The following is a 23,251-nucleotide window of genomic DNA, read 5'->3' on the forward strand; positions in this document are numbered from 1 at the left end:
AAACACCAGGGAAACTCCCTAAAGTTGTGGGCCACTACCCATGTGGAAGATATAGTATCTGTCACCTGATTATGACCGCACAAATGATAGCGTTGGGCTACAAAATTCTGTGGGAATTGAGACAATTTACCAATTGCAATACCCCCAGGGTGGTATATATGATCACATGCACATACCAGAATTGGAGACAGCCTCGTGATTGGAAGAAAACTTCTTGGAACAAAAACAACTTGTTATATATATATATATATATATATATATATATATATATATGCCGCCATGCCGAAGCGTCTATTTGCTTAAAAAATAAAAGAAGAAAACCACGCACCTACCTTGGAGTCCGTGTCCCGATTTTTTGCCTTTTGAATTGGAGGTGATAACAGTGGGAACTCTGGTGTTTGTTCATATATATATATATATATATATATATATATATATATATATATATATATATATATATATATATATATATAATTGTTTGGAACACATCTAGTATAGACCGCTTGTTGCATCGGTGGATTAAAAAAGAAAAAGAAAAAGGACTTCTTACAACCTGCTGTGCTGCTTTTCTTCTACACCCTGGAAGTGAGGGGGCCTTTCTTGGAATAATCCTGATATATATATATATATATATATAAAAAACCAGGTACGCCATAACGTCACAAAGGAAAGCACACGCAAAGAAATTCAAAGCAAAGTGCTTTATTTGTGCAGACCCCCCTGCACTGACAGACGCGTTTCGCCTACTGGCTTTATCGATGTCAGTTTTTTGGTGCTAACATGGAAGCATTTAAAGTTTGTATGCATCACATGAGCCATAGTAAAAATTAAAGACGGACTTAAGCTTCATTGTTGACAAATTTATGTCGGCCATCTTAAAGTGTCCTATTTACAATTGGTGCTGTCCCTGTGTTATAATAAAGTGCAATGGTGCAAGTTTAAAAACAATGTTATACAATTCACTCATTAAATACGTGAACAAACAAGTAGGGGGGCATCATGTTTGTAAATTTCATATATGAAAATATATACAATATGTACACATATATATATATACACATGTATCAAGGCACACATTTTCAGCTGATATGAATTATATAAAATCTTTTAACAGACTCATATCCTTTTTGACGTTAATTTGTATCGTTGGTGAGTAGCCCCCCCTATAGTTTATTTAGCCCTGAATGGGCTTTAGAACAGCTTATGAGAGGGATTGTGGCGCTAGATGACACGCTAGTAATATAATGTTATCTTTACATGCATAATTTATCATTCTCAGTTGTTTAAGCGTGTCATTATAAATTAACCCAAAGCTCCTCATCGTTGTTTAACCCTACTGGGGCCTTGGTTTGGAGATCGATTATGTATGTCGATTCCAAAATCCGTAGCCTCCGCACCCTATCTCCCCCTCTTTCTATTTTATCCACTCGATCAATACAGTGGAATTTTAACAAATCACGGTTGCTCTGGTGGAATTGTTCAAAATGACGAGCAACCGGATAAGTGGGGTTCTTGTTTGCAATTGCACACATGTGCTCAAGGATACGTTTTTTAGTAGGGTGAATGGTGCTCCCAATATAACGTTTGGGGCATGGACAGGTTAAGCAATAGACTGTGTAGTCCGAGTTACAGTTAAGTAACTGTTTGATCTTACGGATGGGTCTAGGATCACCTGGTCTGCCTTGGAAAGTTGTAACTTTTTCACTAAACTTGCAGGCCTTGCAGCGTTTGCAGGGGAAGAAACCTGAGATGCCTATTCGGTTTTTCACTCTAGGGACAGGGTCATAGTGACTATGAATTAAATAGTCCCCCACTGACAAACTGCGCTTGTATGTGACCTGTGGACAAGAGGGTAGATTATTTCTGAGGATGTTGTCAGTTTGTAAGATGTGCCAGTTCTTTTTAAAGATCTGCACAATCTGACTTGATTTCTCATTATAGCTGGTAATCATCCTCACAGGGCCGTTACATGCTGGTCTTGTCGATTCCTTCGTTACAAGAAGATCTTTTCTATTGATTTTTCTGATTTTCGATTCAGCTAGGATGAGGTCAGACTTGGTATACCCTCTATCCTTAAATCTCTTATTGGCCTGATTCTTGACCTGTTCAAAGTCTTGATTATTGGAGCAGTTTCGTTTCAGGTGCAGAAGTTCACCAAAAGGTATATTTCTGATGACACTTCTTGGGTGGTGACTTCCGGCGTGCAAAACAGTATTGCCCGCCGTAGGCTTTTTAAACAACCTGGTTGATAGTGTGTTTTTATAAATATAGACCTCAAGGTCTAAATAGGTGACTGATGTATTACTAATTTCACATGTAAACCTTAGGTTTAGTTCATTGTTGTTTAGAGAAGCCACAAACTCCTCAGCCGAGGAGCGGTTTCTACGCCAGACTACAAAGAGGTCGTCTATGTATCTGGTACACAAAATTATTTTGTCAATCCAATGATCATAGGGTTCCCGCCAGGCCACGTGCTTCTCCCACCAGCCCACGAAAAGATTTGTGTAGCTGGGGCCGAAGCACGTGCCCATGGCGGTCCCATGCAGTTGGCGGTACAATTGTCCTGAAAATGTGAAGATGTTATTAGTAAGGCAGAAAGTGATCACGTGCAAAAGCACGTGCAAAAGCATTTCATTGTGTTTTCAAAAATTTCAATGATCTTTTGTTTAGAAACCATTTAGTAGCTGTAATCCCAGTCCTGGGTGTCCCTGATATATGAGGCCAGATCCCTGACCAAAGGTGCCAAGAAGGAATCGATGTATGTATTTTCTATAAGGCTGTTGATGAATGCCACGATTGGTCTGCCTGGGGAATTAGTCAGGTCTTTGTGTACCTTTGGAAGGTGATAAAACGTCGGTATTGTAGGTGTTTCACAGTACAAAAATAAATATTCATCTTGATTCAATAAACCATTGTTTTTCCAAAGCTGTAATAAATCATGGTACACATTGATACATTCCAAGTAGTCCTTTCTTTGTATTGGCATGTAGCACTCCTTTTCGTTCAGTTGTCGCATATATATATTTATTTTACCTACTGGCGGTCGCCAGTAGGTAGTTATAGTTACGACCTTGTTTCTATTCAAAAAGCGTTTTTTCTTTTCCCAATAACTTTGGTGTCGGTTGAGGAATCTTCGCGAAATTTTCAAAACTAGTCGGGTGCTCCAGTCCGCTCCGGTCTTAAATGTGTCCGGGTGATTCATCAAGCGGGAGCTGAGAAAAAAGAGGGGTCCCAAAATGTGTTTAGACAAAGCTACAGCCTGAACTGCTGAATGTAATTACACCAAATTTGGCAAAAAAGGTGGCCCTTGGTTCAGAAAGAGCACTTTTTAGGTCTCGCCTGAGCCAGCGAATGCGCTGCACTGCGAGACATTTAGTAAATGGGCTTTTAAAAGTCCTACCAAAAGCTGGCTGGCCTAGAGCATGTGGTTACGCGCACAATGACGAGCAGAGGCACCATATGGCTTTCCTCTCTCGTCATAATGCGCGCACATCACTCACCAGCCTGCGTGGTTTTTTTTATTTCCTTTTTGCGCGCGTGCACACACAACTCCTGGTGGCGGCCGCACGTCTTGGTAAAAGATAACGTCGTGCTTCCTACACAGCCATTGTCGTTCTCACACCTACAATCGGGATCGCAATGGTTAGTTTAGAATAATTCGTACAGTAAATATTTACAAATCTGCATCCAATGCGGTCATCTATTTTTCCCGATCTTTCGATCAAGTCCTCTTTTTGCGTCTACATCTCGGATGTCGGCCAGTCTCTAACTCTAACCGCGCTGCTCACTCTTTCCGCTTTCGTAAACCTCTCTAGCCGCCCCTTTCTCTCTATGGCTGTGCTGCTTACGCAATGAGCGCTGTTTCTTTTACGTCCCGGATGATAGTCTTGTGACCAGCGCTGAAGGGGTGCTGGTCCCAGCACAGAATGTGGAGACTCCCGAACCTTGTAGGAAGAAGTAATCCCCGCTGTACTGCCAGTCACTTTGTATTACTACTTTCTTTGGAATTGCGGCAGTTTTTGCCACATGATCTTGGGGCAGCCATATGCATGCAAAATGCCAAATTTCGTAACCTGACCTTCACGCAGTTGGAACCTGTCCTGAGTATATCTACTGGCATGTATTCCTCCTCCCCCCTTGTACAAAGACCGGACCGTGAAACCAGCACACCTGCATTCTCCTTTTAATGCCCGTACTTAAATTTGAGCCACCTTGCCTCCAAAACACCGTATGTTATGTGTTCCACCCGCCCCTTAGACATTGGTTTGTGTTGTGTGACACTTTCTCTTAATGCAGAGTCAAACCTGCAGTGCAAAATAAACAGGAACCGCGTTAAGTCTACCCTGGCGTGTGTTACATATGTCCTCAATGCAACTGCGTGTCCAACTTTTCTTTTTGATTACTCCTTATAAAGAAACTGACCTGCGCCATCCCTCAGGAATACCGATTTCTCTTTTTCAAGGTAAATTCATATTCGAGGAACAGATTTTTGTATAATTATAGATTTGCCGCATTTGCCACATAATCCATCATCTGCCACATAATCTTCCGATTTTAACAAAAAAGACATTTTATTTTTGGCTCAAACGGTCCAAAAGTTACTAAAAATGTAGCAACAAGCATTGGCATAGCCAATAGGTCTCGCCTTTAGGACTTTATAAGTGTTTAGCCATGCAACAGTTGATGTTGTTGCACCAAGGATATTGTGCTGCATAACTAAATACTTACAAGGTCCCAAAAGCGAGACCTATTGGCTAAGCCAATGCTGGTTTTAAAATGGTGTAAATCCGTTCAGTAGTTCCTGAGAAATTAGAAAAAGAAAAAGTTTCGATATCTGTGGGCGCGGTGGGTTTGCGAACCCTTCCGAGCACCAGCTTCACTCTGATTGGCTGCCAACACTCCAAACCAGGAAGTGTTGGCAGCCATCTTGTGACTCAGTAGAACCGAGTCACAAGAAAACAGTGAAAAAGAGGGTAAAAAAGAAGAAAAGGGGGCAAGGTAGAAACCCCCTGACCCCCTAGGCCTGCTTAGGGGGTCCCACAAGGCCAAAAAAGCATTTTTTTGTATAATTTTGGCGAAATTCGCGTTGGGGTCACTAATCTCGCCGAAATGTTTTTTAAAAATGAAGCGTGGGCTCCCACGCTTCATTTTAATGAGGCCCCCGGGTGGGCCAGCTCCTGGGTCATTGTCAAAAAATAATACTGGGCTCCCGCAGCCCCTGGGACCGCCACTTAGCCATGGCTATGCTGATTATGTGCGGGGGCACACGCCCCCGCAGCCCCGGGGTCCGCCACCTCCCCGGGGCTTTTAAAAAAAAGAATGCGTGGGGGGTCTCACCCACCCACGCTGCCCCCAGGGACCGCCACCTCCCTGGGGCTTCATTAAATAAGGGTGGGGGGCCTCGTGGGCCACCCCGGGGACCACCACCTTCTCAAGGCTGTAATAAATAATGATTGGGGGGGGGGCCCGAGGCCTCCCACATTGCCCCAGGGCACTCTGAATTCAGTTGCGGGGTCCCGTGCCCCGGGGACCACCACCTCCCCAGGGTTTTAAATGTTGGGAAGGGGGCTGTGCGGCCCCCCACCTGGAGCCCTCGATGGCCCTGGGGACCGCCACCCCCCAGAGCTGGCTCCCGCAGTGTCCGGGGGTGCCCACCCCAGGGACACTGCTGTTTGCTATGGCATGGCGGGAGCCGTGCGGCTCCCGCCCTGCCATAGCAAACTCTGCATTGCTTCATTGAAGCGAAAGCAGGGAACCCTGCTCTTGCTTCAATGAAGAAACGCAGGATTGCTTTTCCACAAGGGGAGCTGCATGTCAGCAGCTCTCCTCGTGGAAAAGCAATGCCGGCTCCCGCAGGAGGTGGGGAGCTGGCAGGGACCGTGGAGGCATTGGGGCTCCCCCCACGGTCCCCAACGGAGTGGTTAGGCCCTGGTGGATGGGGTCCCCGGGGCCAGAAGTGGCCCAGGAGGGGGGCCACATGGGCCCCTCTCCTGTGAAAAAAAAAGGAAAGTCCATGCCCCGGGGGATGGGTCCCCGGGGCTGAAATTGGCCTCGGCAGAGGGGCCACGCGGCCCCCTTCCCGCTTTTAAAAATTTTTTTTAAAAAGGGGACAGGCCCTGGGGGATGGGGTCTCCAGGGCCCAAAAAACTAGTAAAAGAAGGGGAGGCCACACAGACTCCTTCTAAAAAATAAATAAAAAAAAGAAAACCGGCATCTCACCGGAGGCCCCGCCCCCTCACTGTACCACTCTGCAAACGCGCCCGTGGCACGTTGTAAGTTGGGAAATTAAGTCCCCTTGAATCCTGGGGTCCCTGGGGGCCAACTAGCCCACCTGGTACCTCCAGTATGCGCCACAGAGCTGCGTTGCAGAAAAATGGTCCGAGGCCACACCCCTTTTTACACCACTCTGCAAACGCGGCTTCTGGTGCACTGCTGGTGGGGCGATGAGGTCCTCTTGTGTCCTGAGGACCTCACGACACAAGTGGTCTTCATCCTCCAAGCAGCAGTGCGCCAGAAGCTGCGTTTGCAGCATGGTGTAAAAAGGGGCATGTCCTAGAAACACCTCTCTGCAACGCAGCTCTGTGGCGCTCACTGGAGGTACCTGGTGGGCTACTTGGCCACCAGGGACCTTCAGGATTCAAGGGGACTTAACAGGGATGTTATAGTTAGAAATTAGCATTTAACAAACCTTAGAAATTCACTGAAAAAAACATAGGATTGAGGCACATTATAATTAGAAATTCTCGTTTAAAAAACAATTGAAATTCACAGAAAAAACATAGGTTTCAGGGACATTATAGTTAGAAATTAGCATTTAAAAAACCTATGAAATTCACTGAAAAAACCATAGGTTTGAGGGACGTCATCACCAGTGCATTGCGGGCGCGCGAGTTATAGTTGGCTCAACTAACTATAACGGGCGAATTTCTCTGGTTTTATGAGTCAAATGTCCAAGTAACTATAATGTCCCTGAAACCTATGGTTTTTTCAGTGAATTGCTAAGGTTTTTTAAATGCTAATTTCTAACTATAACGTCCCTGAAACCTATGGTTTTTTCAGTGAATATACATATATATATATATATATATATATATATATATATGCACACACATATATATACACATATAAATAATTGTTTGGAACACATCTGGTATAGATCTCAGACTAATGGGGTGAGGGGAGAGGATGTAGCCTTACGGCTATAGCAGTCGACCTCGAAGCTGGGGAACCGGGTTCGAGTCCCTGCAACGACACTCAACATCCTGTGATTCTGGGCAAATCACTTAATCTCATGTGCCTAACAAAAATGAATGTGTCCTTCTGTAACGAAACTGGTGCTATGTAAAGTGCTCTGATACCCGATGTCTCGGGTCTAGTTCGCACTATATAAAACGCACACAAAAAAGAAGGATTATGTTACTTACCCTGTAAGCATCTGTTCTGCGCATGTAGTGCTGTAGATTCACATGCTTTGCATAAGTCCGCCATCTAGCATTGGGCTCGGATGATTGGAAGTTGTTTTCGTTCGAGTCAAGAGAGTGTGTGATTTCTCCTCTTGGTAATACTGTGCATGGTCATCAACGCCATCTTCACATTATTTTGCCTTGGGTAGGCAAGAATGTAAGTATGCTATATATGTGCGCAATGATATGTCCATGCAGCAGTATGATATAAGTATATAAAGTGTATGAACTGCAACCTACACAAGGTTTTTGGGGAGGAGGGTTGGTGCATGTGAATCTACAGCACTACATGCCAAGAGCAGATGCTTACAGGGTAAGTAACATAATCTGTTCGAGGCATGTGTGCTGTAGATACTGTAAAGCACTCTCTCTTCCCAGGCAGTGGTTAACCTTTGGGGGTTGCAGTTGTTTGAAAAAGAGTTCTCAGTACTGCTTGACCCACATTGGCTTGCTGTAGTACAAAGACATCTGAACAATAATGTTTTGTGAAAGTGTGTAGATTAGACCATGTTGCTGCTTTGCAAATATTAGCAATAGGAATGTTCCCTGAAAAGGCCATTGAATCTCCTATTTTCCTAGTGGAGTGAGGTTTAGAGTAAGGGTTAAAAGCCTTTTAGGTTTTGTATAACACGTTTGGATATATTTAACTATCCATCTTGAAATGTCTGATTTAGAAATTGCCTTTCCCATACGAGGAGGTGCGTAGGCAATAAACAATTGGTTCATTTTTCTAAATGGTTTAGGTCTGTCAATATAATACATTAGAGCCCTTCTGACACCTTAAGTGTGCAATGCCCTTTCTGCAACAGAGTCGGGTTGCGGAACTAAACAGGTAAGTCAATGGATTGATCAATATGAAAATTGGAGACAACTTTTGGTAGGAACTTAAGATTTGTTCTAAGTACTACTCTGTCTCTATCTAGTTGTAAGAAAGGTTTCTCAAGGGTTAGTGCCAGTATTTCATTGACACACATAAGATAAGTAATAGCGATTAAAAATGCAAGTTTCCATGGTAAGTATTGCAATAGACAAAAGTGGAGTGGTTTAAAAGGACTACCCATTAATTTTGTTAATACAATGTTTACGTTTTATGCTGGTGCATGTGGAAGTGTAGGAGGAACAACACTTTTAAGTCCCTCCATAAAGGCTTTGATAACTGGGATCTTGAATAATGATAAGTGCTGTCTATTTTGCAGATAGGCCACAATAGCAGCAATGTGTAATCATATAGAAATATATGCTAACCCTGTAGTCTGAAGATGCAATAAGTAAGTAATTATTGTTTGTACTTTTGCATAAAGAGGGTTCATCTTTTGTTTGTGACAGAATATAACACATTTTTCCATTTAGCAGCATAACATTGTCTTGTAGTAGGTTAGCAAGCTTCTTTAAGAATGTTCATACTTTCTTGAGATAAATTCAAGTAACCAAATTCTTAGACTTCAGGGGCCAAATCGCAACATGGATCTCCTTGAGATTGTGTGAGGCGGTCCGGGTTGAGGTGAAGCTTCTCATGTGGAACTAGATATCGCTCTAACAGTGTTGAAAACCATGGTTGGCGAGCCCAAGTTGGAGCTATTAGTATCAGGGTAAGAGATGCTTGTCCGAGTACAAATGGAAGTAGTGGGAGAGGTGGAAAAGGGTATGCAAATATCCCAGATCCATTGAGCATTGCCTTTGGACTGTTGGTGTGGATACCTGCTTGCGAAGCATGGGTATTTTGTATTTTCTTTTGTTGCAAATTGATCTATTAGTGGGAACCCCCATGTCTGATAGTACGGTACAAGGAACCGTGGGGTGTAATTCCCATTCACTGACTTGTGTTGATGTGTCCTGCTTAGAAAGTCCACAATCTGACTGCTTGTTCTAGGGACATGTTCTGCTAGAAGGTGAATATTGTAATGTATCGCTAATCTCCATATTTTATGTGCTAACTGGGATATTTGGAGAAAGTGCGCCCCCACACATTTTTGCATGTAATACATAGTTGTCATATTGACTGTTCGAATGAGGGCAACTTTCTGTTTTACGTGAGGAAGGAAGGCTTTCACTGCTAGGTGAACAGCTTGCAGCTCTAGGTGATAGATATGGAGATCCTTCTGTCTGGAATCCCATACTACCTGAATTGTGAGGGCTTAGAGATGTGCACCCCAGCCCATTAGGGAAGCATCTGCTGTCAGATTTATTTGTGGAACTGAGTCTTGAAACAGCTGCCCTTTGGACAGATTTTGTGAATTCCACTATTGCAGAGAGTGATGTGTATGGCTGTCTACCAACACTAGATTGTGAAGTTGACCTAGTGACCGAGTCCATTGACGTGACAGACATTCTTGTAGAGGTCTCTTGTGTAGTCTGGCATGTGGGACTATTGAAATAGAAGATGCCATCATTCCCAGAAGTCACAGAAATGTTCTGGCTGGGATTTGACTCCCTCTTTGGACACTGTTGAATTAGTGTTACAATGTTGTGTATTCTGTCTGCATTTGGGTATGCCAATGCTGAATGAGTGTTGAGCATGTCCCCTAGGTACGATTGTATGGTGGCTGGTTGTAGATGTGACTTTTGTAGGTTGATGGTAAACCCTAGTTGATGTAATAAGGTTAGGGTTTGTTGAGTATTGTGTTTGTAAAGGCTGAGACTGTTTATTTTATTAACCAGTCATTTAAGTATGGAAAGACATGAATGTATTGTCTGCATATATGTGCTGCTACCACTGCTAGACATTTTGAGAATACTCTTGATGCCTGGGTAATCACGAAGGGAAGAACCTTGAATTGATAATGTTTTCTCTGAAATAGAAAACTTTGATATTTTCATTGAGTGCAATGAATAGGAATAGGTCCGCCGTGACCTAGCAGCTGCCTGTTGAATCCATTCCACTCTACTGAAAATTCTCGAAGAGAGCCCGCGGTTGAAAAGTCCAATCCTTAGCTGGTTCTCATCATATTTAGAAAACTAGAACATAAAAAGACAAAATGGCTAATTTCCTCTTCAACCCTGAGGGGTCCCAAAGACTTTATTCTGTCTCCTACCTTTTTCAGCCAGTACATGAAGCTGCAAACCTCTACTCTATGCTGCTCTAACATTTTGTACACAGATGACACTGAGCTATGTCTGAAAACCCTCCTCCATAAAGATGCTGAATTTATAGCCAAAGTCCATGAAGACATTCAAACATAGATATCACATGATTACCTGAGGCTGAACTCACTGCTTCTTCTATTATAGCCACGTAACTTTCCTGCCCTAATTGAAACATGGGTGGACCTACCCGGCTCATAAGAAATGCACCAAGAATTTGGAACTTCCTCTGGACATTACAACAGTTCCATCATATGATTCCTTTAAAAATAAAGAGCCGCAAACCTTACTACTTCAATGCTACTTTCAACTCTTAAACCTCTGTGTCACCACTGAAAATCTGGGGTACTATATCAGTTAATAATTTGATGTCACTGTCTACTACTAATGCTAGCTTTATAGTCATCTCTTGAAAAGATTTATTATATATTGTATTTGTAAGTTATAATATTATATATTAAATCTGGTTATATTTTCTACTGTTTGCACCAAAGTGCTCTTATGTAAGACACTTTCCCAATCATTGGGCCTTGCTTGGGCTATAAACAAACTGCTCATAAATAAATATTAAGTAGCTTTCCTGCCAGAGAAGAGCATCGCTAGGGCAAGGAATCCTTGAAGATACTCTCTCTCTTACTTCTATTCTTACCGCCTAAAGAGAAATGTCATAGTGATTGCTTCCATCAACGGAGTTCGTTCTACGGCCATCTCAACATAGTGCATTTGCGTTGAGCGTTTTCAGTGAACATTAAAGCAAGATTAAGTGTATTTGTAGACTGTCTGGAAACACTGGTGCTGGGACCTGAAAAAGTTGGAGACAGGGCACAGAACTATGACCATAAGATAGCAACAAGTCTGCCTTTGTTTGGAAATGGCAATTGACTTGCAGAAAAGTACTCTCCTTTATGCTAAAACGCAGTCTATCCAGTAGACTTGCCTATTTTTTGCAAGTATGGCATGAAGAAAGGACCTGCGGAGGGACATACTGATGAGCGTTTTCGACCCAACACTTCCAGCCCTGTGCAGAAGCAGCAACTCAGGGCAAGACTCAGAAGAGCAAGGCACCTGTAGAGTCTGAAGGGAAGACAACTGACTGCCTAGCCAGGCTAGAAACAACATATTTTTTTGGGGCGGAACAATAATTTCAATGGAGGCCATCCACTTTCTTTGCCTTGAAGTAAGATTGTTTGATGTGGAAGCTGTATCTAAAAATGGCACGATAAATGAAGGTCTACAGAATCATGATTCCTAGTGGACAAAGTTGTTTTGATAACTATCAACTAGCTTTTGTATTGTAATGATCATGTGAATTATTCGACACATGTGAGTGCCTTTTTAGACAAGCTTTCAAGTTGAAAGCGTCATTGAACAAGGTACATAGGGCCACATGTATCATTATTTCAAGTAGTATTTTCTAAGAAACGCAATTAGGTAATCACTAGTCCTACTGTATGAAACTCTTTTGAGTTTCATTAGTGATTAGCAATTAGGCCTTCCTCGTGCATATTAATTAGGTAGCTCACATTTTTCGATCCTTTGGAATCTACGCCATCACCGGGACGGCGGCCTGCTGAGGTAAGCAGACCACCATGGTTATGATTGCGTTTAAATAAAGCACTCTTTTTTTTCTATGCAGCCCGTTTTCCTTAAAGGATGCATTTAAAAAGAATAAAAAATTAAACTACGGCCCATAGCCTGCTCTTAAAAATATTTTTTTTCCATTCTCTAAGGTCCCCTGGGGACTCCTTCCCAGTTGTGAATTGGTTACCACCTCCTTCAAGGAGTCGGTAAAATACGAATGTTTTGCAACCGTAATTCAGTCTCAAAACATTCATACATCCCATTCAGATTCAGGATTTGAAAAGGACGCCCTAACACGCCCTTTCCAAATACTGAATCGCAAACACAAATTGCGATTCGGTAACGTGTTACCAAATCACACTTTGTATTTCATACATAAGTTAAAGCATTTTTGCAGTCCGAAATGTACCGTAATACATGTGGCCCCTAGTCATCCAGAAAGAACCGAGGGGATGGCACAAAGCTCATTGAACTTCTAAAGATATGAAGTGAACATGCCCCTTGGCTGAAATGCAACTGAAATATGATTGAAAACTGCATCCCTCTTCCAGGCCTGGGACTTACAAGAAAGAAAAACAAATAATGTCCAACCAAACAGTCAGCATAAAATGCCAGACTATATAAAATTCAAAAGACAGAAAAGTCTTGTTAGAGGAATGGAAATCCATCTTGCGTATAGTACCAGAATGTCAAGTCTTAAATATTGTGGTAAAAAAACAACATAAGGAGGATATCCACTATAAAAATATAATAAAGATAAGAGTATATATAGCTAAGAACAGATTTCCTATTCTTAGTTCCACATATATGTACCCCGACAATGTCTCAAGTTACATAGATGTGGAGTTAAGAATAGTAACCGATATTTTGGCTACAATATTTTGTACACAATCAAATTTTGTGCTCAGTATTCTGATGCACAGCCCCTTCTCCTCTACAGGAGATTCAACTCCAAGAACACAAGGAGGAGCCTAAGGATCTCTGAAGCAAACACCTATCAGAAGGTCCGAACAGAGTAGGCCAGTGGAGCATGCAAAAGGAAGATCATTAGGAAAGGCTGAAGGACCAGGTATGACAATAATATTGTTAATCAAGTAGGAATACAGCAGACATCATCTGGGAAGAATATTTTATAAGAGTTGTTGGACTTTCAGCATACCTTACACAGAATATATATTTTTTTTCCATATTTGACATCCACTCCTACACAGTGCCTGTGCTGCAAGCATGCTCCTGCTGCCACCGTTATCAATGCCGACCAAGGGACTTTATAGTTCAGCACATGTTTTATTGTGGAATATGTGTCAGGACGGGTCTATCGACAAAGGAGCCCCAAATGTTGTTGCTAATGTGAACAGAGTACTCAGCTTTCTCTAGACAATCCTGCCATATATACATTTCCAGCAGTGTTGTGTAAGAACAACATAGGCCCTTGTGTCCACACCTGGCACACACATCCAGTTCAAGGTCATTAGATATTTTTTAACATAGGCACACTTTGAGTTGACATTGGAAAAGATGGATTAGCCTCACACAGAAGTTCAAATAATAGATAAATTTTCACAAACTGCTTATTGTAGTATGTAAAGTAGTACTACAATAGTACTACTCGTGTACTGCAAAAGACTATTCACAAGCCTATGGCCGCACATGTGGTTATACATTTTCATAGTAAATGTAGGAAAGGCAAGAGGGAGTGGCTGGAAAATGGGAAATACTTATTACTGAATGGGACAGGTTTAGGAAGAGTTAAGGAGGGATTTAGGAAACTAAATCTTAATACAAACACACACAAACACAAAAGAGTAAGAGTAACTACACTTCCAAGGTTACCACCACTATAAGGTGTCAAACAGGTGTAAATGTACACCAGCTCAGCCTCGGAGTAAGTTAAGCACCACACATGGTCAACCACTGATAGTGCAACCCACTCCCATTGAAACCAATGGAGTGAGGGTCATATCATAACACCCTGTAGCAACTAATGCTAAATAAATAAATATGTAATTGTTTTAAAATTTACTAGTAAACTATGTTTAAAAAGTAGAGTAAACTTTTTCTTTTTAATTCAAATAATTTAAATGTATGGAATAACATTTAGTAATTAGTAAATAAAATAAAGTGTTCGTATGGTGTTGTTTTTCAACAATCTGCTGCTTTAAAACGAATACTTATAAATAAAACTAGTATATTTAATAAATAATTATTTACTACACTTTTTTGATGGGTTAATGTCCTGTAACATTTTATTTTATACATTCATTGTTAAAATTAAATAGTTACAATTAATTTATATTTATTTTTTACTTTATAATGTTTTTAAAGAATAGGAGCAATGAACTCTAGGTGCCACTGCTTATCACAAATGAGTGACAGAAAGATACCTGGAACTCACAACAAAGGCAAGGTGGGTATTTGGCTGTGTGGCAAACTGTAGATAGTCCCACTAGTAACAGATTAGGATATGGGTGCAGGCAGTAAGATGTTTTATAACATCAATTATGTAAGGGGAAAACAGGGTAGGAGCTAGCACACAGCCTTGACGCCCCCCCCATGCTCAACAAGTATGCGATCTGTGAGCTCTTCCCCTCACCCCCATCTCACTTGGGCAAAGTTTTCCTCATGAAGTCTAAACGTATTCCTAATAATGCAGGGTTGACTCCCATTGACGCAAGGTTGGACCACTAATGTTGCCTAGGGACAAGGTCAAATGGCACTCTTAAGTCCACTAAGGCCACATATAAGTGGTCCTTAGAGAGCCTTAGGTATTTCCACGTAATAGGGTTGAGGCAAAAGGATACAAAACTCACATTTAAAGTGACATTGCCAACAGGGTAACAATAAATGTAAATACTGCTATATCTGTAAAAGTAACCATCAAAAGACCAATCAGAATTACATGTAAAAGGTGGCTATAGCATTATTTTGAAGCCCTGCGAAATCATTGTAGGTAGAATCTACCTCCCAATGTTAATGAATATATACAATGCAAGTACATCTGTTGCTCCCTTGGGTCTTCAAGTGGGTGTGATGAAGAGCAGAAACTGATTTTGCTCCTTTGTATATTTCCCTGCATATTGTATGTTGCACATTGAAAGGATGCCATTTTTCTCTAAATCATTCTATTGGGCTTTGTTATTGTGGAAGCTGGAATATTAGGAGAGATAGTACTTAAGTTAACTTTATTTGGAGAGAACGTTATAAAACTTTAATCTTACAACTGTTGAAGTATTTCCATTTGTTTGGAAGTCTAAATACATCTCTATCTAAAGACCTGGGAGCCAATAACTTGGGAAAGAGATTTGCTAGCAAGGAGGCTCCCTATTTATATTTTCTTAAATTCTGAGGGCAAAATTGTGTAGTGTAGTTCCTATTTCCCTTATAGGCTCTGTGCATTGGAATAATGTACACTATAGTTTTTGCATAGGACTAAGGTCAGTATGCTCCTATCGAGTACATTAAACTTAATTACTTGTGTGTGTGCCAGCTTACTCAGAGGTCACTAGAAACTTCTCAAATGAACAAGAAGGGATTAGTTTCTGACAACCGCATAAACATGACAACTTTGTTTCCCTTAGAATCGGAACGCGTCTCAGAATCGTGGAAACAATAGATAACAGTTTCACTCAGTCAAGCTTAGTTTCTCCAGAGTTACACAGAAATAGATAGACAAGCGTTTCAATAAAAGGGTTTATTGAACAGTCTTGTTTCTCGTGTAAGAGATATGAGCTGTTACAATCATTAGACAGTAAACAAGATATAATACGCACAGCGTAAGCAGTAAGAAGAAATAATACTGCAGTAGCATTGTCTTTTAGCTATGACATATATTCATATATACATACATAAATAACACAGGCTAAAAAGTGAATACTCGTCTGATGCTTCTAGAATAGTCCTATCCCGGTGTACCTAACCTAAGTGTAGTGCAAGGTAAAAGTAGGTGCTGTTTTCTATAGTATGGTATATACTAAGTTTAGTATGCCAAGAGTCCCTCTAGGTTCTAGTCGGCTCCATACCTTTAGAATGAGCGAGGTGGGAATCTCTATCCGGGTCTCAAACTCTAACACCCAGCGAAGGGAGTCCGAACACTGGAAGCTGGATTCTCTGTGAGCAGGGATGACAGCGTCTGGTCAGTGCGTCAGGCCGGGATATGGTCTCTTCTGAACTTGCCGTGGCGAACCGTGCAGTCAAGTCATGCCGAGTCGTGCCGTGGTTTACCACGGTAAGGGAAGGCATATTTATACCTGGAAGGTGCTTAGGAAGGCTAGCATTGACGAAAGGTCGGGCAGAGGAAGACGTCATGGATGAACCCCTAAGGAATAGTAGTTCATGCATAATATATGAGTTTTTGGAGAAATCAATAATCCTAGCTAGGGAAAGTCCCGTTCGGCTTAAGGGTCTGGTTTCTAAGAACTCGTTGTGACGTGGGATGGACGGATGTAGGTGACCATGCCTGTATTTGGTTAGCATGGCTAATGCCTAAATAAGGACTGGGATTCTATGCCTAAATAAGGGCAATGTGAATTATGCCTATATAAGGACATGATTCAGGGAAACCTATATACGGGTATCTAAATCAAAACACAACAATTGGAAGGCTGAGCAGTCAAAGGTATTTGCAGAAGAGGGACTCCAGGGAGTGATAAAGGGAAACAACCGTACTTCCAAGGCTCTAGGGGGCCTGATTTAGATCTTGGTGAACGGGTTACTCCGTCACAACGGTGAAGGATATCTTGTGTGTCGAAATATACACCCCATCATATCCAAAGGAATTTATATTTCGTCGGACAGGATATCCATCGTTGTGACAGAGAAATCGTCCGGCAAGTTCTAAATCAAGCCCTAAAACTGGAAATCATACATTCATCATACTGATGTCTATGGTCTCTTTGCCTTTCTGGGCCATATTTCTAAAGGTGTGTCTCTTTTTAAGGGCTTACAAAATGTCCAATAAGGGGTTAAAGCAAACACTCTATGCAATGGTCATTTTCTCGATCTTACACTGCTGCACTAATGTACTTACCTTCAAAGTTCTCGGTCAGCTTCTTCTCTGTCTCATCATACCCTCCATTCTTCACATTCTTGAAAAATTCTTCCAAGTAATTAAGAGCATCCTTGGTGCGTGCATCCTCGTTGATCATGAGAGCATCGTTGTATTTCTGCAATATAAAAAAGCCAGACTTTAATGTCCTTTATAGGTTGAGCCTGGGCAGCGCAAGGCGCTGCTGTGTGCGGCATGCTGTATTGGAGAATGGACATGAAGCCTCGGCCACTCTCTGCCCATATTTGTTATTAGCGTCTGTCATTGTCTTTCATTAATGCTGGCTTCTGATTCCTTAATAGGCTTGTTAGTCCTTTCTTAATACTGCCTTATCATCATTTGTAACCTCCCATGAGGACTGACCCTTTTACTTTGGTTGTTACACAGTACGTCTTATTTACTTTGTAAGCACTATTTTCTTTAATGGTTTCTCCTACTGCAGGCACTACATGCTTTCCTGCAACATTCAGTGTACCATGCACGCTTTCACGGGGCACTTTTACAAAAAAAGCACCAGATACTGTGCTTCACTTTAATAGTGGCCGTGGACCTTTCTTTAGACACGGCTCATCTAAAGAAAGGGGTGTGGCCTCTAGTGAAAGTGCAGCATGGGCACTTGTAAACAACAACCATTCGCAATGCAATAGTTCTCGCATTTTAGAAACTTTGACCTATTGGTATTGTAAATGACAATGCCTTTTATTAATGCAGGCTTATTGAACATACATAAAAGGAATTGCCATTAACAATGCCAATAGCTCAAAATGTCGCAACTGCGAGACCTATTGCATTGCAAATGCTTGTTACCACATATATATCCTTTCCTTTTCGACTCACTTCTGTGAGCTTGGGGACAGATACAGCAGTTGGTTTTAAATTCTAATCATTTTTGCTGCTTGCTTAAATTTGGGTGATGCTGATGGCAAACGGTAATGTTACTTTGGTTCTGTGATATGGTGTTACAGCATTTGTAATGCAGTGATACTACACTATACTTAAAGAGCTGAATGTGATAAATGTGCACTAATCTGATGGCTGCACATTTTTTAAGCACTGTAAATTAGACCCCGTGAGGAGTAAGCTGAAAACAACCTATAAAATCAAAAACAGATTAATTAACCTTCCATTTTAATATTAACATATTTAGTGTGCCATGTTAAGGTAATGCTATACCGTGAAATGGAAGAAACAAAATAACTTTATTTTCATTCCACAAAAGTCTGGCACAAGACTTACCAGTAGTGGCTTGAATTCTTATGTCAGGTATAAACTGCATGCTGGCTCTGTTGCTATACTCCGATGGGAGCATCGCTTAGGTATGGAAAGCATTTAAACTGTGCTGAGCCACCCTACCTAGAGGTTTTCCCTATATAATGCTGTGTTGACATCACACATTTTGACTAGGGTGCAAGATCTTGTGTCTGAACTGTACTGTTGTCTACCATTACCAATTACCACACTTCTACTAAGCAGTGGCACTCGGCCCTCTCCGTTAGCTTGGTGGTAGAGGGCCCACACAATGGGCATGAAGCCTCAGACTGCAACCCTACACCAAGGGGTCCCATGGAGCTCTTCAAACACTGAGGCTTCTTCTAAAGTCTTCACCCCCACTCAAATTTCCAGTATGAGCTAAAACGTATGTAAGGTTTAAGTGTGAAAAGATACATTAGAATGTTGACAAAAGGAGAGCAAAATTCATAGATTGCAACTCACTGCAAATTTCAAGAATTTTCAATCAATTGTTGGCAAATGCCTTTAAATAGATTATTTAAGGGGAGAGACAGTGAACTTACATTGAAAGTAGAGATGGGGTTAATTTTGTACGAGAGCGAAAGCATACCATATCAACCTATATACTGAGTCATATAGTGGGGAATATATCAAGATTAACAGATACAAGGTAGCAATGTCTTTTTTATCCACACGTGTTCTCCGTATATATTTAAACTTCTACTGTTAACATTAAGGTATTACTGCTATTTCCACATGTTCCTACTGCTTCCCTAAGTAAACCATGTTGAATTCTTTCTTTAAGGATGACCTGTAATTCAGGTGGGGCAATAGATGTGGAATTAGAAATAATGCAGACGATTGCAGGATATCCGGGTGTTAATAAAACAATCAACAACTGGGGTGCTCGAGAATTCACCATTGCAACATCCAATCTTGATTAAGAAACAAATTACATATTAGGTAGTAAAATTCTGACACAAACTGATAACCTGGTGAAGGTTTAACTGCATCCATATATTAGGGAGAACAAAAAGGCAATTTGGTATGAGAGGAAACATACATTTCACAGTTCCAGAAATATAGAGCAAAGCATTATGTGCTTTGGTTGCTTCAGAGTCACAATACAATATGAACCTGAGATTGCAGCACTTTCCTAGTCATTCTTTGGGAAGTAATCCACCCAGCAGCATTCTCCCACCTCTTCAAATATGACACATTCCTATATTTGTGGGTATAAGACTCTAGTCTCATGTTAGTCCATATCATCCGGGGCGGCTGGTGACATTTGAAAGTGGTGAGGCGTAAAAGTTTGGGATGAGCAGCATGTTGCGATCGAACGCAGCGAACGTCCCCGTATGTCATAATGGGGGTATATGGGGGGGGTAAGGGGGGAGAGAAGAGATCTCCCGGTATGAAAATTTGTAATAAGAGTGGGCAAATGGTGCACTTTTAAGTACATTTGAGAAAGCACGAAGGTTAATAAGGCAACTGTGAAACTGTAGTTACGACATCAATAAAGAGATTTCATATGATAATGATGTAGGTAGCTGCTTACTCAGTATAACCACAAAATTTCATAACAAACTTTGAGATAACAATGCAATGCCTGCTGCTGTGTGCCAGCTCATTGTAAGAGGCGCCAGCGACTGTATCCTCGGATGTGTACACACTGCACACCCACATGGTTTAAACAGGATTGTGGCCACCGAGCGGAATCTCCGTGAAAAACCTACTCGCTCTTGAGGACGAAGAGCTGAGTGAACTGATGTTAAAAAAAGGCGCTAACTACATAACAAAGGAAAATAAAATGAACTATGGGTGGAGGCAAATACAAAATGACGAGAAATTTGCTCACTTTTACAAAAAAGATGATGTATAAAATGGTGAGGAAGAAATTCAACTCAGTCTGTTTGGTTTTGAAAAAAAAACAGTCATCCGTTTTTGAATTACACACTTCGGGGGGTGGCATCGGAGCAATTGCTGCAATACACCACCTAATGTTGAGACTACGAGCTGTTCAGGCTAGACATATTCCATGAAAACTACAACATTTGGTGGTGTATTATGGAGAAAAACTTCCCCAAATGACTTCGTTTTTCATGCACACACTCTGAGTAAAGCACGACTGGCAACAATGGCACAATAATCTATCTTCCCTTTGGAATCGTTTTGATTACCTCATCCCCCAGTAAGCCACGTAGCAAGATTACTTGTGAATACCTCGCACTCGGATAATGCAAGTAGAGTTAACCTGCTAACCTTCCAACTAACACCGCGCAGTATTGTGTATTTATCCAAGCACTGACTTCAATACTGCAGTTTCGAACCAATCACAGAGGCTTTGAGACAGGCTCTGTGTGTGAAATTCTAAAGCAGCCGTTGACTGATGTAATATACCGTAACGCATTTCTAGCCGCAAACTGTGCCCATAAATTGTTAATGTGCCGCAGTTCATTTTATCATACACACATTACACAGTCCTTCGTTCTCCATCAATTTTTACATTGTTTGGCAATCATGTGAAAGATAGAGGGCATCTTTGCTATGATGTCGAGCATTATTTAAACTCATAATGACGACGAATTTCCTTTTCTGTGCTGTGCGATAGTTAGGGTCTTCAGGGGTGTAAAGCAGGCCCCTGCGGCCTCTGCTCTGATGAGGTGTGTAGACTAGAGTGCGTGCATGAAAAACAAATACATTTGGTGCTGGTGTTATGGCCAGGCCTCGGCTTCTACTGACTGTACCCTTGCTCACATGAAATGAAGCCCTGATCCCCAGAGGACCTGTGTGGAGGCAGAGCTACTCCGGAGTGTGCTTCAAGAAGAGTCCCTGGTCTGTCATTCGGAAATAAAAAGAGAAGTTTAATTTTAGTCTCCACAGGACACAAAAGCCGGAGTACCTCCTTAAACTAACAGCTAGTATGTTAAGAGCACCATGCGGAGGGGATCCATCTCGACGCCGATTCTCAAAATGTCTCCGAGAACGATTATTCTGTTTAGCACGCCGTAGGTGCCCCACAAATAAATATCTCAGTTTGTTTTCAATTAACTGTGCTTGAACTGATAGCGAGGAAAAAACCAGACCATTTTATTTAAGCTGTTCCGAATAAAGCTGACACAACAAAAGCCCAATGAACACTTGACCGGCAGAGTATATTATGTTCCACATTATAGTCGGTCACTTACCTCAAAAGCTTCTGCCTGGTTAGGCTCCATCTCTTCTGGCCGGTGTCCCTCCTAGATAATAAACCGCCAACACCATACACGACGCACACCTGCTGCATTCTGATTAACCCAACCCCAAAATGAAATCGGAGCTGCCTAGACGAACTCCTCCACAGCCCATGCCCCCAGATTCCAACATCCAATCAGGATGTTTAAACGGCAGTACAAACATGAAGGGATTCCTTCAGTTGTTGCCACCCACTTCGCTTCCTCGATGTAGGCCAGCCCTGCCCCTAATAATTTACTTCAATGGCACTCTGCTGAAAACGCCTGGACCACAGCATAAGCGCCCCATATACAGGTTAACCATTCCGCTTCTACCGGCCACTCCTACCATGCTGACATCACTCTCTCCTCGTGTGTGCCTCAAGGGCAAGCACGAGCTGTCGCCCCAGCCAGCACATGCGCACGAGGACATGTCTCGGCTCGCTCCTCAGTACTTTCATTATTAAAGCAAGTAAGCAACAGAATCTGTGTTACAGTTAACAAGAAGCAGAGAGCACTTTATTTAAAGCTGCTTCGTGTTGTACATTAATTCTCTTTTCACTCGGATGCTAGGCAGGGCAACGCCCCTTTCGCCCGTTATAAGCAGCCGCCACTGCATATCATTAATATACTGAGAGACTGAGTTAATTTGTGCCAGTGGTTGCAGGTGGCACAAATTTTTGGGAACATATTTTATCATCCGACAAACAGGAGAAAGAAGAAAAACTGTGAAAAAGGAGAAGGCATGCTTAAAAAAAAGAACCTACAAGAGTGAATTAAAGAGATGGAAATGATGGGTGGAAGACAGAGGCATGAGTTGGAGTCCAGAACAGGCAGCCTACGCATATGACAAACCCACCAGTTGGAAGCACGGGCAACGAGCTCAGAAGAAAAACTTTGCATGCACTTTAACATTTTTCTCCAAATAATCATTGTGGGTAGGCCAATTACCCGTAAGTGTTCAGTATACGTAAAGAGAGTTCTGCACATCAGGCTCTCTGCATCCCTGTTTTCCAACTTCAACAGCCGGCACTTCTTCTGTGTGTCAACAATCCACTGCTCATATTTTTGTGTTCCATAGGATCGGTTCTGGATGTTGGACAAAGAATCTAGAAAACATGAAATAATATTCCTGGGACATTTTTTTTTAAGCAAAACAACAAAATATAGCATATGCAGAAAAAGAAATTCAAACACAATTGTGTAGACTTTGGCAACACTCTGCGCCAATTTATGGGCAGTTTAACAGAGTCATGGGCCATGGTGCAAGCAAGGAAAATGGCCCATATGACTGCTGTTGGGGGTTGTAAAATTCTGCAAATTATCAAAGTTCAAGGGGTCCCTCAGGGTTCTGGGCCCTGGTGCACTGAACCTGCTGCACAAATGGTAGCTACGCCCCTGCAGGTTAATGCATTGTTGTTAATGTACCACCAACTTCTTCGCTTTTATGTTATTTTCTTGCGATTTACCTAAAAAGGCACCATGAACTGCTTTATATAGTGATTTTTTTCATCAGAAAGGAGGAATGAAAGCCTACATTCCCTGTGAAAATGAGTCTTCCACCAAATAACTTTGTATATTTGAACCTTGGAAACACACGAGGTCATGCAAACAATATAGAAGTATTTAACGTCAGACAC

At 41.7% G+C, this 23,251-nt stretch overlaps 1 protein-coding gene across 6 annotated transcripts in view; it reads right to left on the reverse strand.

The window, feature by feature from the left end:
* Positions 1-23,251, reverse strand: part of RIGI (RNA sensor RIG-I) — a 506,425-nt gene that overhangs the window by 214,201 nt on the left and 268,973 nt on the right. For all 6 annotated transcript variants that reach the window (XR_014970743.1, XR_014970727.1, XM_085634941.1 and 3 more), the window contains 2 exons: positions 22,563-22,720; positions 17,152-17,287 (listed from right to left, as the gene is read on the reverse strand). Coding sequence is in view for 4 of the 6 variants with exons in the window: in XM_085634941.1 (XP_085491067.1) it covers positions 17,152-17,287; positions 22,563-22,720 (294 nt within the window). In the remaining 2 variants the exon portion in view is untranslated. The remainder of the gene's footprint in view (positions 1-17,151; positions 17,288-22,562; positions 22,721-23,251) is intronic.

This window comes from Triturus cristatus, chromosome 2_1 (genome assembly GCF_964204655.1).
Source record: "Triturus cristatus chromosome 2_1, aTriCri1.1, whole genome shotgun sequence".
In the NCBI taxonomy this organism is placed as follows: Eukaryota; Metazoa; Chordata; class Amphibia; order Caudata; family Salamandridae; genus Triturus; species Triturus cristatus.